General features: G+C 38.2%; 2 protein-coding genes across 2 annotated transcripts; both read right to left on the minus strand.

Moving 5' to 3' along the window:
- On the minus strand, positions 1–948 carry LOC122439262 (olfactory receptor 2G2-like). Its single transcript, XM_043464352.1, has one exon. It carries the CDS (start codon positions 946–948, stop codon positions 1–3), a length of 948 nt encoding a protein of 315 aa, XP_043320287.1.
- Positions 949–14691: 13743 nt separating this feature from the next.
- LOC122439263 (olfactory receptor 2G2-like) lies at positions 14692–15624 on the minus strand. The gene has a single exon (XM_043464353.1). It carries the CDS (start codon positions 15619–15621, stop codon positions 14692–14694), a length of 930 nt encoding a protein of 309 aa, XP_043320288.1. The 5' UTR covers positions 15622–15624.
- Positions 15625–16060: the final 436 nt, after the last annotated feature.

A 16060-nucleotide genomic window follows, 5' to 3' on the forward strand; every position in this document is an offset into this window, starting at 1 on the left:
TCATGTAAACTTTATTACCAGAATCTTCCTTAGAACTTTTCTTAGTGCTTCCTTGACCTCTTTGTTCCTCAGAGTATAAATAAGAGGATTCAGCATGGGGATCACCACTGTGTAGAAGAGAGAGACAAACTTTCCCTGATCTTTGTATGTACTTTTGGCTGACTGCAGGTACATGAACATGATGGTTCCATAGAACATGATGACAGCTGTCACATGGGAGGAACAGGTCCCAAAAACTTTCTTTCTTCCAGTAGCTGATTTGATCTTCAAAACTGCTTGGGTAATGTAACCATAGGAGACTAGGATGAAGGAGATAGGCACAACAAGGAAGAGGATACTAGCCACAAAGAGCTCAGCCTCATTGAAGGTGGTATCCACACAAGCCAACTTGATAAGTACAGGGACTTCGCAGATAAAATGATCCACTTGGTGATGCCCACATAAAGGTAGCTGCAGGGTGAGAGTGGACTGTACCAGGGTGGTGGCCACCCCACTAAGCCATGCTAAAGATGTCAGGGCCATGCAAAGATGAGGATGTATCAGGAGAGCATAGTGGAGGGGACGGCAGATGGCCACATAGCGATCATAGGACATCACAGCCAGAAGGACACACTCAGTAGATCCAAGAGCAAGAGAGACATAGAGCTGAACCATGCAGCCACCATAGGTAATGGTTTTCATGGGATCCTGCAAGTTTACCAGGAGCTGAGGAATAACACTGCTAGTAAAGCAGAGGTCCAGGAAAGAGAGATGAGAAAGGAAAAAATACATTGGTGTATGAAGTTTGGGTTCCAGATGAGATATCAGAATGATGGTGGTGTTCCCCAAAATGGTTAGTAAATATAAGATCAAGATGACCACAAAGAGAGCCGTCTGTAACTGAGGATAATCAGAAAACCCTAACAGGATAAAACCTGTTATGTTTCCCTCATTGGTGCTCTTCACCATCCCCAAGTGCAAAGTATGTTCCAGAAAGTTAAGTCATAGCTGAGGAAGATTATATATTACATAAGGTCAGATAAATGACAATGTCATCTCTCCCCAAAGTTATATGTGAAATGCCTAGACCTCATATCTTTTTTCCTATTGTGTGCATTCTAAATAAATACAGTGCATACTCTCTCAATGGTATAGGTGTCTTCTGATGCTCTGCAAGATAGAAAAGAACAGATTTTTTTTTAATGATCAAGCTATAGTAATTAAAACAGTATTGTATTGGCATGAAGGTAAACGTGTAGATCGATGGAGCAGGATAGAGAACCTAGAGATAAATGCTTGCATGTAAACAAGTCATCTTCAACAAAGAGACCAGGAATACACAACGTAGAAAGGGCAGTCTCTTCAATAAGCAGTTCGGGGAAAACTGAATATCCATATGCTAAAGAATAAAATTGAACCCCTAGCTTACACCATATACATAAATCAACTTAGATTAAAGATTTGAATGTATAATCTGAAACTGAAACTCCTAGAAAAAACATGGAGGAAAACCTTGAGGGTATTGGTCTTGGCGATGATTTTAAAGACATAAGACCAAACCACAGGCAACAAAAGCAAAAATCTCTGGAAGGGGAGAAAATATATAAAATTATACATAACATCCAAGAAATGTAAGAGATTCAAATGTCTACAACAACAACAACAAAAGAGATGACCAAAAAAAGTGAACAAAGAACTTGAACAGACATTTCTCAAAACAAGACATACAAATGTCCAGTAAGCATATGAAAAAGTGTTCAACATCACTAATCATCAGGGTAATGCAAATAAACCCACAATGAGATATCACCTCATACCTGTAAGGATGGCTGTTATCAAAAAAAAAAAAAAAACAGATGACAACAAATGTTGGAAAGATTATGGAGAAATTAGAATCCTTGTACAGTATTAGTGGGAATGAAAAACAGAATCAATGTTCCTCAAAATATTATAACTATCATACGGTCCAACATTCCCACTTCTGGGTATACACCCAAAAGAATAGAAATTTGGATCTTTAAGTGATAACTTCATTCCTGTGTTTATTGCAGCATTATTCACAACAGCCAACCTAAGTGTCCATCTAATAATGGGAGAAAGATATGATATATTATTCAACTTTAACTAATGGAGTATTATTAGCATATTGATAAAATATTATAAATAAATAAAGAAGATACAGTATATTCCGTGCATGCGTGCTAAGTCCGTTCAGTTGTGTCTGACTCTGTGCGACCCCATGGACTGTAGCCTGCCAGGCTCCTCTGTCCTTGGGAATCCTCCAGGCAAGAATGCTGGCGGGGTTGCCACGCCCTCCTCCAGGGGAGCTTCCTGTGTGTCTTACACCTCCTGCACTGGCAGGCAGGTTCTTTACCACTAGTGCCACCTGGGAAGCCCCTTATGGTATTTTAGTCAACTTTAATTAATGGAGTATTATTAGAATATTGATGAAATATTATTTAGCCTTAAAAAGGAAACAAGTCTTACAATGTGCAACAACATGGATGTACTTTGAGGACAGTATACTATGTAAAATAGGTCAGACACAAATGGACAAACACCCCTCTTATGTGTAACATGTAAAACAGTTAGCCGTATAGAAACATAAAATGGTGCTGGCCAGAGGATGGGAGGAGGAGGAAACAGGGAGGTGCTCAATGGTTTAAAAATTGCAGCTATACAATATAAGTTCTAAAGAGCTGATGTCCAACATATTGCTTATAATTAACAATATTATATCATGTACTTAACATTTGGTACCAGGGTAAATCGTGTTATGTGTTCCTACCACACAGTCACACAAAAAGCAAAAGAACACAAGGAAACTTTCGGAGAAGACGTATAAATGTATTACCTAGATTGTGGTGACTGTATCATGGGTCCACACATATGTCCGGGCACATGAACTTATATATGTTAAATAAATTGTGAATTTACTTATATATCAGTTCTACCTCAATGAAGCTGTAAAAAAGAAGCACCATCATCTGTTTTAGGAAATTAATTTTATTATCATTTCCATCCAACCAAATGTACCCCCTTTATATTGATATCTCTCTAGTCACATGAAGGGGAAACTCAGTTACTCAGTTAATTTCAACTAGAGAAAAAAGCAGGTTTATTAAAGCAACTTTCAATAAAGTGAGAATAAGGCCATTTTTCATCACACCAAAAGAGTGGAATTAGTTGTAACATTATGTAATTTTTAAATATACCAGATGAGACTGGTATTAATTAAAACTCAACTACTCAGAGCTATATGCTCAGTCAAAAGAGCATATGTATTTAGTATTTAAGGCAACATATGAATCTATTTCTTATGATCAACCAGTTAATTCTATACTCTTACTTATCTTTCTTTTTCTTTCCCTAGTGTTTGTTTATGTGCTTTTGAAAAATTGCTCATTCTCTTTTTTTCAGAGACCCAGGATCCTCCAGGCTCCAAAAAGTCTTTAGGAAATGAAATGCTAGCCATATGATTTTTTATTTCTTTTTCCTATAATCATGTGCACATTTGTTATCAACTCAAAGTGTGAGTGCAAAACGTAATTCATATTTTGAAAGCAAGTTATTAAGGGTAAATAAACATTCTTTATTATCCTTATGGTAGCAAGCATACTTTACTACCATACACTCCAAAAAAAACTTTGTTTTTAACTATCTGGGAAACTTGATAATGGATAAATATATTTTTGCATTTGACTAAGTGGTATATGTGTCTACTCACAACAGTTTGTGAGATTCATGAGGCCAGGAGTCATATAAAATATGACTTTTCTGTCTCTAACCCTTAGAGTGGTCAGCACAAAGTAGCCTTTCAAAAATTATTCAGCAGTTCACTCATATTATATCCACCATATTATACCTCTTTCTTTTTCCCTAGGGAAACTAATATATCTTTAGTCAACTAGTAGATAGTAGATATCACTACCAAATGAATGATCAGAACTTACCAACCTTCCCTCAAATTAGAGATGTCTCAAACATATATGGCTCCGCTATCTATTTGAACATGGCTTTATCAAAAGCATGAGGCTGAAAAAGTGGATTGTAATGTCATAAAGTGAAAAGTGAAGTCGCTTAGTTGTGTCCGACTCTTAGCGACCCGATGGATTGTATCCCACCAGGCTCCTCCGTCCATGGGCTTTTCCAGGCAAGAACACTGGAGTGGGTTGCCATTTCCTTCTCCAATGCATGAAAGTGAAAAGTGAAAGTGAAGTTGCTCAGTCGCGTCTGACTGTTAGCGACCCTATGGACTGCTGCCTACCAGACTCCTCCGTCCATGGGATTTTCCAGGCAAGAGTCCTGGAGTGGGTTGCCATTGCCTTCTCCATGTAATGTCATAACTAGGGATCAAATCCACACATGGCCCTCTTCTTGATTTTTATGAACTCTATCCCAGTCTTGTAACTACAAAATTGAAGCACTCTGACTTATCTATTTCATCTTTTTCTCATCCTTTCTTAGTAGGAAATACCATAAACTTTATGTTTAATACTAAAGCAAATGATCCCTTTTCAAATATTTTTAGTAGATATTATGCAGTATTAACTATTATTAGTTCTCTATCACTTCAGATCAGTGCCCTCCAAAATGTCTACCTTCCACTTCACTGGCAATATTCCAATTCATTGACTTTTTATTTGCATAGTAAACAATTACTACTTCAGTTTACATTTTCTTTCATATGAACCTTTAAAAACTTCACAATAAACATGAATGAGTGGACTTACAGGGAACAGCAGCAGTGTCCAAACACCTTCCAAATGTACATTGCTAAGTTCACAGGAAGCAATTAATTCCAATGATAGATATCACTGACTTGGACTCATTAAGTAACAGTATTTTTCTGAGCAAGTAAAATATCTTTATTGCTCATTAAGAACACATTATGCATTACTAAACATGAAAGTTTCAAAACAAGTTGTGAAAAACATTTTTAAGATGTAAATATTGACCATGAATGCAGTATTTCCACTTCTCTCTTTAAAACTAGTAGCTTAAACACAAATGGCAGAAAATAGAAAGTGAATACTATTCTAAGCAGGAACAGTTCTAAAAGTTATGAAATGCTTATAAACCTATATTATGTATTCCACATATTATGTGCCTGATATGTTGAAATTTAACAAAATCACATGAACAGAGAGTGAAACTGTCTTCACTAAGCACCATTCTATGTAGGTCTCATCTTGGACAAACAAAGTATAAAATATAGAGGGTCATGAAAATGTATATCGTACTGAAAGTATAGCCGATATAAGGGATGGCTGCATATCTGGAAAGATTAGCTAGTTTCATAATTGAGTGACAGGGTCAAATATCAAGTTGAGCTGGGCATGTTCCAGAGTAGAGATTACATTAAGGGAAGAAATGACTGAAAACTATATATCTTGAGTGAACATTCAAGATGCCCTCTGTACTTTCCCATCAAACGATTGAAGGACAGAACACAAATTCTAAATTACCAACATTTAATTTTCCCTCTAATATTCTAAAAATACCACTAAAATAGCACCAGGGGCTGGGGTGGGAAGATGGAAAATACAAGACAAAATGATTCTGCTGTATTTGGGAAAAGACAAGTCTAGATCACTGTATACATCAAAAGATGATGGATATGTAAGAAGTATAAAACACGGAACCTAGCGTTTGAAAGTGAAAGTTGTTCAGTCGAGTTGGACTCTTTGCGACCCCATGGACTCTGCTACTGCTGCTAAATCACTTCAGTCATGTCCAACTCTGTGTGACCCCATAGACAGAAGCCCACCAGGCTCCTCTGTCCCTGGGATTCTCCAGACAAGAATACTGGAGTGGGTTGCCATTTCCTTCTCTACCATGAATTCTACAGTCCATGAAATTCTCCAGGCCAGAATACTGGATTGGGTAGCTGTTCCCTTCTCCAGGGGATCTTCCCAACTCAGGAATCGAACCCAGGTCTCCCACATTGCAGGCTGATTCTTTACCAACTGAGCCACCAGGTAAGCCCAAGAATACTGGAGTGGGTAGCCTGTCCCTTCACCAGTGGATCTTCTGGACCCAGGAATAAACTGGGATCTCCTGCACTGCAGGTGCCTTTCTTTACCAGCTGAGCTACCAGGGAAGCCTAAGATTTATGTTTTTCAAAATAAAATGCAACAACAACAAAAATCAATGACAAAGAAAAACAATGAAGTAAAGGTCTCTAAGAGACAAAAGTTACATGAAGAACATATATACTTGAAGAAGAATTTCTCCAAGAAACAAGGTAAATGTTTGGGAAGTAAAATGTACTCCTCCTCACTCTCTAAGAATTTAAGACAACCTGTAGCTACAAAACAAATGATTCGAATCAACAGTAGTTTTTAAAAGAGGGACTGGCTGAATCATGTGAAAAACATCAGGAAAATGTATAACGGTTGCTGCCTAAATTATATTTCACAAAGAAATTTTCATACAAAACAGCAAATGGAGGCTAGATTGTAAACAATTTTTATGCTTTATTATAAAACTGCTGATCATCTGTTGTGCAAAATACCATCATTAAAACTTTTAATTAAAGTGGAAATATACTTGTAAACAAAGACACATTTCTGATTCCCAGGTGGCGCAGTGGTAAAGAATCTGCCTGCCAATTCAGGAGACATAGGAGATTTGGGTTCAATCCCTGGCTTGGATAGATCCCCTGGAGTAGAAAATGGCAACCCACTCCAGTATTCTTACCTGAAAAATTCCATGGACAAAGGAGCCTGTCAGTCTACAGGACATGGGGTCACAAAGAATAGGGCATGACTGAGCATGCAAGCAATATCATGTGAAGAACCAGGCTGTGTAATTGGGACTAAATAAATCGTGCTAATAATCATTCCTTCCACCAATACCTAAGGAGTATCTCTCAAGTTTCAGCCAGACTTCCCCTCCAGCTCCCCCTGCTAATGTTGACTGTCTGCTCTGCAGTTATGTTTCTTCTTTCTGTGCAACCCACTCTTCCTTGGGCTCCCCACATGCTATGGTATGGGCCTTAAATCATTGTATGAAACTAACTTTTGGATTTGATAGCTGCCTCCTAACATGGGCACTCTTGGTCCCTTTGTTTTGAACCAATCCACCGTGACAAGGGACATCCCATGGGACAGTTCTCTAAACCCTTGAAGATAATGCCCTCTTGTATTCCAACAGATGCTACCACCTTTAAGACCACTGATTATTTGTGCTACCCTCAGAAAATGACATAATCAGTGTTGTCTTGAATTGTCACCCAGTCAATGTTGTTACCTGCAGCCCAACCCATCTGCCTTACACAACCATCTACAGGGTATTTTCACCCTCAGGAAATGAGATATTCATAATTCACGTTGTCTTGGGTGTACCTCCAGGATAACTAAAGTATAGAAAACTTCTGGATGTTTTCATATTACAGAGAGTCTATCCTGACTATAACATAAGCATTGAGAGCTCCTCCTCTTTGTGCTGGACATACACATAGCACCTCACACGTACCTGGAGCTCCTCCATCCCTCAAGAACCTGCTATCTGCTGAGACTTCATCTCTAGTGTATATCCCCAATTTGTTTCTCTTGATTGAGTCATTAGAAATACCATCTGTATTAAATGTTTTAAACTCTCATATTGTGCTTCTCTAACACTGAAAGTTTTTTCTCTTTGAAAGTAGTCTGGCATCCATTATTTCACTCTGTGATTATAGGGTGTGAGTCCAAATTTTGTCCTACTTTTTAGCCCATGAACTATTATTCTCCTTAAAATACTTTCCAGTATATAAAAGTTGCTATGACTCATTCAATCTTCTACTCAATTTTGGTAAACTCTTTTTACATTTCTAAAATCCAACAACAAAAAATAAAAAAAATTAAATTTTATATGTAAATATACTAAACAAAACGTTCTCATCCACATAGGATAGGGATAACTCTAGGCTAAACATCACAAATACTTTCCACTAACTAAAATACTTTAAAAATTGGGTTCAAATGTCCTTTCAATAGAAAGAAGAGAAATGGGATGTATCATGAGAGAGGGCAGTATTCTGATATAAAAAACAAGCATTTTAATTGTCTATGGGGTCAATCCAGAGGAAATTAGGAGACTGAGATTGCTGTTAAATAAAGGGGCAGCAGGGTGGTAAGTGAAGAAGTGAGGCACATATTAATCTTTTAGAAATGAATTTCTGGAAATGTATTTGTACTTACAAGTAATATCAGTTGGTTAAGCAGATAATGTGTATACTGACTTAATTCCCTTTTAGGTAAATGAGATTGTCTCTAGACTTTGACTAGATGCTTCACAAATGTGTATCAAGTGCAAAAATATTTGGGTCAAAAGGTCATTTTTTTTCATTTTGAAGAATATAAAAAGATCAGGAATGATCGATTTTAAACTCATTTTTTGCTGACTTTGAGCAGAGGTGATATTGAGCATCAAAAAAAAAAAAGGAAGAAAGGAAGGAAAGGAGCCGGGGAGGAAGGAAGAAGTCCAGTCAATTTTATGAGGAAAAATGTTTTTGAAGTAGTCAAATACAACATGAAAGTACAATTAGAAATCCAGAGACTTCTCAATTCTGAAAAGAAAGTGAAAGTGTTAGTTGCTAAATCTTGTCTGACTCTGCGATCTCATGGACTGTAGCCCACCAGGCCCTCCTCTGCCACGGAATCCTCCAGGCAAGAATACTGGAGTGGGTTACAATTCCCTGCTCTAGGGGATCTTGCCAACCCAGGGAGTGAACCCAGGTCTCCTGCATTGCAGGCAGATGCTTTACCATCTGAGCCAGATGAGTTTCTTTGTTTTCATAGCTTGCTTTACATGCAGTAAAACATACAACCAGACTATGATGACCACAGCAGGTACCATCTGTCAACATACCTGTTTCAGGCTGACAGCATGAATTCTAGCTTCAGGAGTTACTTCTTTGTCCACAGTATTTCCAGGTGCCTGTGTCTTGAGAGGAAATATAAAGGTATTCCTGATTAAGGTCCCAGAGCCACAGGAACTGTTCAAGACAGTGCTAGCTAGGAACCAAATGTAAGGTTCTGAGAAAAGGAAACATTCAGGCTGTTGAAAAGCCCTGTCACTGAGTACCAACTAAACTAATGTCAGTATGCCCACAAAGATAATACCTAATCTTTCTTCCTAACCTGGAAGAGTATGCAAGAATACTGAAGCTATCTTTGGGAGTTTACTATACGAATGAGTTTTGACCCTCAGTTATGAGTAAGAAATATCACAATGGCTAGAAAGCTACTTCTCTGGAACTGAATCTCTCTGCAACAGCTCAGAAAGCTGTTTCTCTTTCTCATGCAGTCTGTGGTACAATAGGGAAATGCCAGTTGCAAATAATGAAAAAGTAAATAGTTTCTAAACTAGATGCTGGGGTTTGCATAGAAACACGCCAGAAGAAAATGAGAGATCGCTGCTGATTCCAATTCTGAAAAGAATGAACTTGAAAGGGTAAAACCCCAGTGACTTATTTCCTCCTTTAGGAGTTGGTTTATACTAGGGAAAAAAAAAAAAAAAAGGCTGTTAATATGGCCTCAGAACGTCCCCAGAAGGATAAGAAAATTACCATTTTCCCTCTATGGAAAATGTGTTGCACATTAAAATGTCCATAACGGAAGATTCCAGGATATGATCATGAAAAAATGCCCTGTGATCATCATTTGTTAATATCACCTAAGGATTTATGTGGTAAGATACCAGGAACTTCCCTGATGGCTCAGAGGTAAAAAATCTGCCTGCAAAGTGGAAGACCCAGGTTCAACCACTGTGTTGGGAAGATCTCTTGGAGAAGGAAATGGCTACCCACTCCAGTATTCTTGCCTGGAGAATTCCATGGGCAGAGGAGCCTGGCACGCTATATTCCATGGGGTCACAAAGAATAGTTCACAACTGAGCAACTAACATGAACACCGGGAACTTACCTTGGCACTTTCCAAAACACTTGCCAATTAAATTTATCCTAAGTAGCTGTGGAAAGAAGAGAAGTGAAAAACAAAGGAGAAAAGGAAAGATATACCCATCTGAATTCAGAGTTCCAAAGAATAGCAAGGAGAGATAAGAAAGCCTTCCTCAGTGATCAATGCAAAGAAATAGAGGAAAACAATAGAATGGGAAAGACTAGAGATCTCTTCAAGAAAATTAGAGATACCAAGGGAACATTTCACAAAGATGGGTTCAATAAAGGACAGAAATGGTATTGACCTAACAGAAGCAGAAGATATTAGAAGAGGTAGCAGGAATACACAGAAAAACTGTACAAAAAAGATCTTCATGACCCAGATAATCATGATGGTATGATCACTCACACTCACCTAGAGCCAGACTTCCTGGAATGTGAAGTCAAGTGGGCCTTAGGAAGCATCACTACGAACAAAGCTAGTGGAGGTGATAGAATTCCAGTTGAGCTATTTCACATCCTGAAAGATGATGCTGTGAAAGTGCTGCATTCAATATGTCAGCAAATCTGGAAAGCTCAGCAGTGACCACAGGACTGGAAAAAGTCAGTTTCCACTCCAATCCCAAAGAAAGACAATGTCAAAGAATGTTCAAACTACCGCACAATTGCACTCATCTCACATACTCATAAAGTAATGCTCAAAATTCTCCAAGCCAGGCTTCAGCAATATGTGAACCGTGAACTTCCAAATGTTCAAACTGGTTTTAGAAAAGTCAGAGGAACCAGAGATCAAATTGCCAGCATCTGCTGGATCATTGAAAAGCAAGAGAGTTCCAGAAAATCATCTGTTTCTGCTTTATTGACTGTGCCAAAGCCTTTGACTGTGTGGATCACAATAAACTGTAGAAAATTCTGAAAGAGATGGGAATACCAGACCACCTGACCTGCCTCTTGAGAAACCTGTATGCAGGTCAGTAAGCAACAGTTAGAACTGGACATGGAACAACAGACTGGTTCCAAATAGGAAAAGGAGTATGTCAAGGCTGTATATTGTCACCCTGCTTATTTAACTTATATGCAGACTACATCATGAGAAATGCTGGGCTGGAGGAAGCACAAGCTGGAATCAAGATTGCCAGGAGAAATATCAATAACCTCAGATATGCAGATGACACCACCCTTATGGCAGAATGTGAAGAAGAACTAAAGAGCCTCTTGATGAAAGTGAAAGAGGAGAGTGAAAATGTTGGCTTAAAACTCAACATTCAGAAAACAAAGATCATGGTATCCGGTCCCATCACTTCATGGCAAATAGATGGGGAAACAGTGGAAACAGTGGCTGACTTTATTTTGGGGGGCTCCAAAATCAGTGAAGATGGTGATTGCAACCAGGAAATGAAACGATACTTACTCCTTGGAAGGAAAGTTATGACCAACCTAGACAGCATATTAAAAAGCAGAGACATTAGTTTGTCAACAAAGGTCTGTCTAGTCAAGGTTATGGTTTTTCCAGTGCTCATGGTTGTGAGAGTCAGACTATAAAGAAAGCTGAGTGCAGAAGAATTGATGCTTTTGAACTGTGGTATTGGAGAAGACTCTTGAGAGCCCCTTGGACTGCAAGGAGATCCAACCAGTCCATCCTAAAGGAGATCAGTCCTGGGTGTTCATTGGAAGGACTGATGTTGAAGCTGAAACTCCAATATTTTGGCCACCTGATGTGAAGAGCTGACTCATTTGAAAGGACCCTGAGGTTGGGAAAGATTGAAGGCAGGAGAAGGGGACGACAGAGGATGAGATGGTTGGATGGCATCACCGACTCAATGGACATGGGTTTGTGTGGACTCAGGAGTTGGTGATGGACAGGGAGGCCTGGCGTGCTGTGGTTCATGGCGTCACAAAGAGTCGGACACGACTGAGTGACTGAACTGAACTGAACCCTTTTATAATGTTTGCATGGACAATGGAAAAATACTAATTTGGCAATTACAGAGATTTCAGAAAAATTACAGCAACTCAGAAAAATAACCTCAAGAATAGATCTCTTAAGTAGTTGGCCCACAATATCGAGGTGGCTGTAGAATGAGTTACAACTGAACAGCAAATGTCAAGCATTATTACACTGCTCTGTTCTCACTATTGTAAAATGCCACTTTACATTTTTGAGCAGACTAGTTAATAAGTCTATTCTTATTTCTCTTCTATATTCATATAATACTTTAATTGTTCTGTAGAAGCAAAATTAATTGCTGCTTTGTTTTTATTCAAAACCAAAGAGTCCCCATTTTTCCTTGATTGTCTAAGTCTGATCATGCTTACCAACAATCTCCAAATTCTACATCCTGCCTATTAAGCTGTTTTGTGCTGATGTCAGACTATCAATAATCAATGTTGTGGCTGGACAAAATTGTAGTTCTTATATACTTGCAAAACACCCTTCAGCAGTAACCTTCAGGAAACTTTGAAAAATAAAGCTCTATTATTTACAAAATTTAACAGTTACCCAGCACACATGGGGCCACATAGTGTTGGGGGGAAGAGTAGCAGGCTTGGGGTTCTGACTTTTTTGAAATCATGAGCAGGAATCTAGGATTTCTTAAGTTCATTCTTTGTAGGTGAACTTAAAACACAAGAGTAGAAATTTAAAGTACCCAAACCAAAGAAAGGCAAATATGAGATATCACTTACATGTGAAATCTGAAAAAAAAAAAGATATACAAGCATTTATTTATAAAACAGAAATATTCAAATATATACACGTGTATATATATATATATATATATATATATTGAATTAGTATGTTGTACACCTGAAACAAACATGACATTGTATATCAACTATACTTCAAAGAAAGAAAGAAAGCCAAAAGAGGAAAAAGTCCTCATCAGCCCAAAAGGTCAGTTGTTGAAGTGACCTATGATCTCTAAAACAAAAGAGCCTTATTGGGTGGAGGTGACCTGTCTCTTTATCAAGTCAGATGGCCAACAATTTGTCAGAGATAGCCATCTGTGAAGTGGATTCACCACTGAAATGGGTGCTTCAGCAATCAAACCTTAAGTCAGGCATTTATGTTACCAAAAAAAGAAAAAAACCTGTCAGGGCTTATGCTGCATAAGCTTGTTTTCCTTTTCATTTTTCTATTATTAAGCTCCAGTTTACTTGGATTTCAGAGATGCTTGCACCCTCCTCAATATAGTGGAAAACATTCTATTTCCAGTTATATCTTGCTATATCTGTGTATATATCATGTAAGTCTTCTAATCATTTTAAAGAAAAATGTCCTCTCTGTCACCAAAAACATACCACTTGAAGACTATTTGGCTATTATAAGCTGTCAGACCCTTTAAAATTCACCCATGAATTCTTTCCTTTCTTACACACACATTAAAATAGTTGTGATTTAGCAAATAACAGTATAAACTCATTCTTCCTTCTTCAAGGTGAGGTGCTACTGCTTAGATAATGTTGCTTTGCAACTGTATCAGCTTAATACCAAAAATCCAAATTAAAAAAAAAAAACACGTAGCCATTAATATTATATTGAGATAGATTTGATTTTACAATCAAATTGATGAAAGTGAGGTTTTTCTCCCTCTAACATTGACTTCTATTGTTTGACAAGAGATACCATCACACGGTGAAAATCTATCAATTGACTGAGTTGGATGATTAGCATATAAACCCTTTACAAGGGTGGATGCTGTTCTGCTAACATCTGTGTCCTCAATGCCTGAATAATTGTTAATAAACAAATGTACTTCATAAAGGAGATAAGACAAATATAAGTTTCATGAGGAGTTAAAAATTGCATGTACCTAATAACATACATAATGGAAAACATGATTAGTTCATTAAATAAATATCTTCTGCCTAGTAAGGAGGCCATCTTAGAAGTACACTTGTGGTAGAAAATTAAAATGGAAAGAAGTGGATAGACCAGAGAGATAACTAAAAGGTAAAATCCATAAGATTGTATATAAGTTACAAACAGCAAACGAAATAGGAGACAGAGTTGGGATGATGTATGTTCCATTTTGTGATATTGAGAATAGTAAAAAATAACCAAAAAACCAGAGAACTTTTGATTAGTTTTGATGTACTAATTCTGAGGTTGTTTTAATGTACCCAGGTGTAGAAGTGACATACATAATTGAACATGAAAATATAGACAGTAAATATCTATACTGAAGCACACATCTGGAAGTCACCTTTGTACAGATTTTACTTTAAACTTTGATCCAGTCATAGCATAGTTGCCATTCTTAAAAATCTACTAGGGAGAGAACACTAAAAAGTCAGAAAATTGTCAAACAGGTGGAAAGCACAGCAATAATGAGCTCAGTGTAATGGAACCACAACCTGAGGGATTCAGGAATCCATGGTTAGCTGAAAGAACAATACTGTGGATGTTTAGGATTTGTTCTTTCTGACATGAGTAATTTGTCAAAATATTTCAATCCATGCAAAAGAAAAAGTATAATACCCATGTAGTTATGACTAATAAATTAAATTTATGAATAAACTTTATAAGCAATAAAATACCTAGAATAATCTAATTTTAATTTAAGCTGCTCAGTATCATTCATTCCAGCTTATATTTATAGCTGATGTAAAGGTTATGCAAATTGTTTGGGTCACCCAGCTGTTCTGTCATGAAATGGGCATTCAAACGCAAGTTCATCCTGCTTAGAATTTCAAGCTTTGTTTAAAATTTTTCTATGGAAACTAACTTATGAACATAACTGAATTATTTGTTGAGTCATCTTCCATTAAATTACTGTCTTAATAATGCTCTTTTAAATAACTTTTGACAGCCATGCCTCACTAAATCATAAAGTTTTCCCCAGAATTTTTTTCAGTGCTGCTTTGACTTCCTTATTTCTCAGGGTATAAATAAGGGGGTTAAGCATGGGCGTCACCACAGTGTAGAAGAGGGACACAAACTTTCCCTGGTCCTTGGATCTACTCTTGGCTGGCTGCAGATACATGAAGATAATGGTTCCATAGAAAATGATGACAACCAGCAGGTGGGAGGAGCAGGTCCTAAATGCTTTACGTCGTCCAATGGCTGACTTTATCTTCAGAACTGCTTGAGCAATGTTCCCATAGGACATCAAGATGAGTGACAACGGCACCACCAAGAATAAGACACTAGCCACAAAGAGCTCTGCCTGGTTGAAAGTGGTGTCCACACAAGCCAACTTGATGAGCACAGGAACTTCACAGAAGAAATGATCCACTTTGCGATTCCCACAAAAAGGGAGTTGTAGGGTGAGGGTGGACTGTATAAGGGTGGTCGTCACCCCACTGAGCCACGCCATAGAGGCCAGGATGTTACAGACCCGAGGGTGCATGACAAAGGCATAATGTAGAGGACGGCAGACTGCAACATAGCGGTCATAGGACATAACAGCCAGAAGGACACACTCCGTGGATCCCAGGGCAAGGGAGACATAGAGCTGAACCACACAGCCACCATATGTGATAGACTTATCTGAACTCCCCAGGTTGACTAAAAGCTGAGGAATAATACTGCTGGTGAAGCAAAGGTCCAGGAAGGAGAGATGGGAGAGGAAAAAGTACATGGGATAATGGAGTTTAGAGTCCAAGAGGGATACAAGGATGATGGTAGAGTTGCCGAGGAGCGTCATGAAGTAAAGAAACAAGATTACCCCAAAGAGAATGAGCTCTAATTGAGGTCGGTCAGAAAAACCTACCAGGATGAACCCACGGAGTCTGCTGTCATTGGTCCACTGCATTACTCTTACTTTGATTATTCACTCCAGAATGATGAAGTCACATTAAACAGAAACTGAAAGAATTTTATAGCAATTCCCTTGGCAATTAAGATCTAGAAAGAAAGAAAGAAAATGAAGTCGCTCACTCCTTTTTGACTCTTTGCAACCCCATGGACTGTAGCCTACCAGGCTCCTCTGTTCATGGGATTTTCCAAGAGTACAGGAGTGGGTTGCCATTTCCTTCAAGGGATCTCCCTGACCCAGGAATCAAACCTGGGTATCCCACATTGTAGGCAGACACTTTTACCATCTGAGCCACCAGGGAATTAAGATCTAGATATTGAGAAATAAGACTTCGGATATAGGTAAAGAGAAAGGGCCAAAGTAGAGGATACTGGAGTGTGATATCATTGGTTATCTTGTGAAGTGGTATGCCTGACCTTTTGATCATAGATTTTCC

Source organism: Cervus canadensis, chromosome 4, assembly GCF_019320065.1.
Source record: "Cervus canadensis isolate Bull #8, Minnesota chromosome 4, ASM1932006v1, whole genome shotgun sequence".
Lineage (NCBI taxonomy): Eukaryota > Metazoa > Chordata > Mammalia > Artiodactyla > Cervidae > Cervus > Cervus canadensis.

Coding starts and splice junctions, on each gene's coding strand:
- LOC122439262 (XM_043464352.1), bottom strand. CDS start 948: ATGGTGAAGAGCACCAATGAGGGAAACATAACAGGTTTTATCCTGTTA.
- LOC122439263 (XM_043464353.1), bottom strand. CDS start 15,621: ATGCAGTGGACCAATGACAGCAGACTCCGTGGGTTCATCCTGGTAGGT.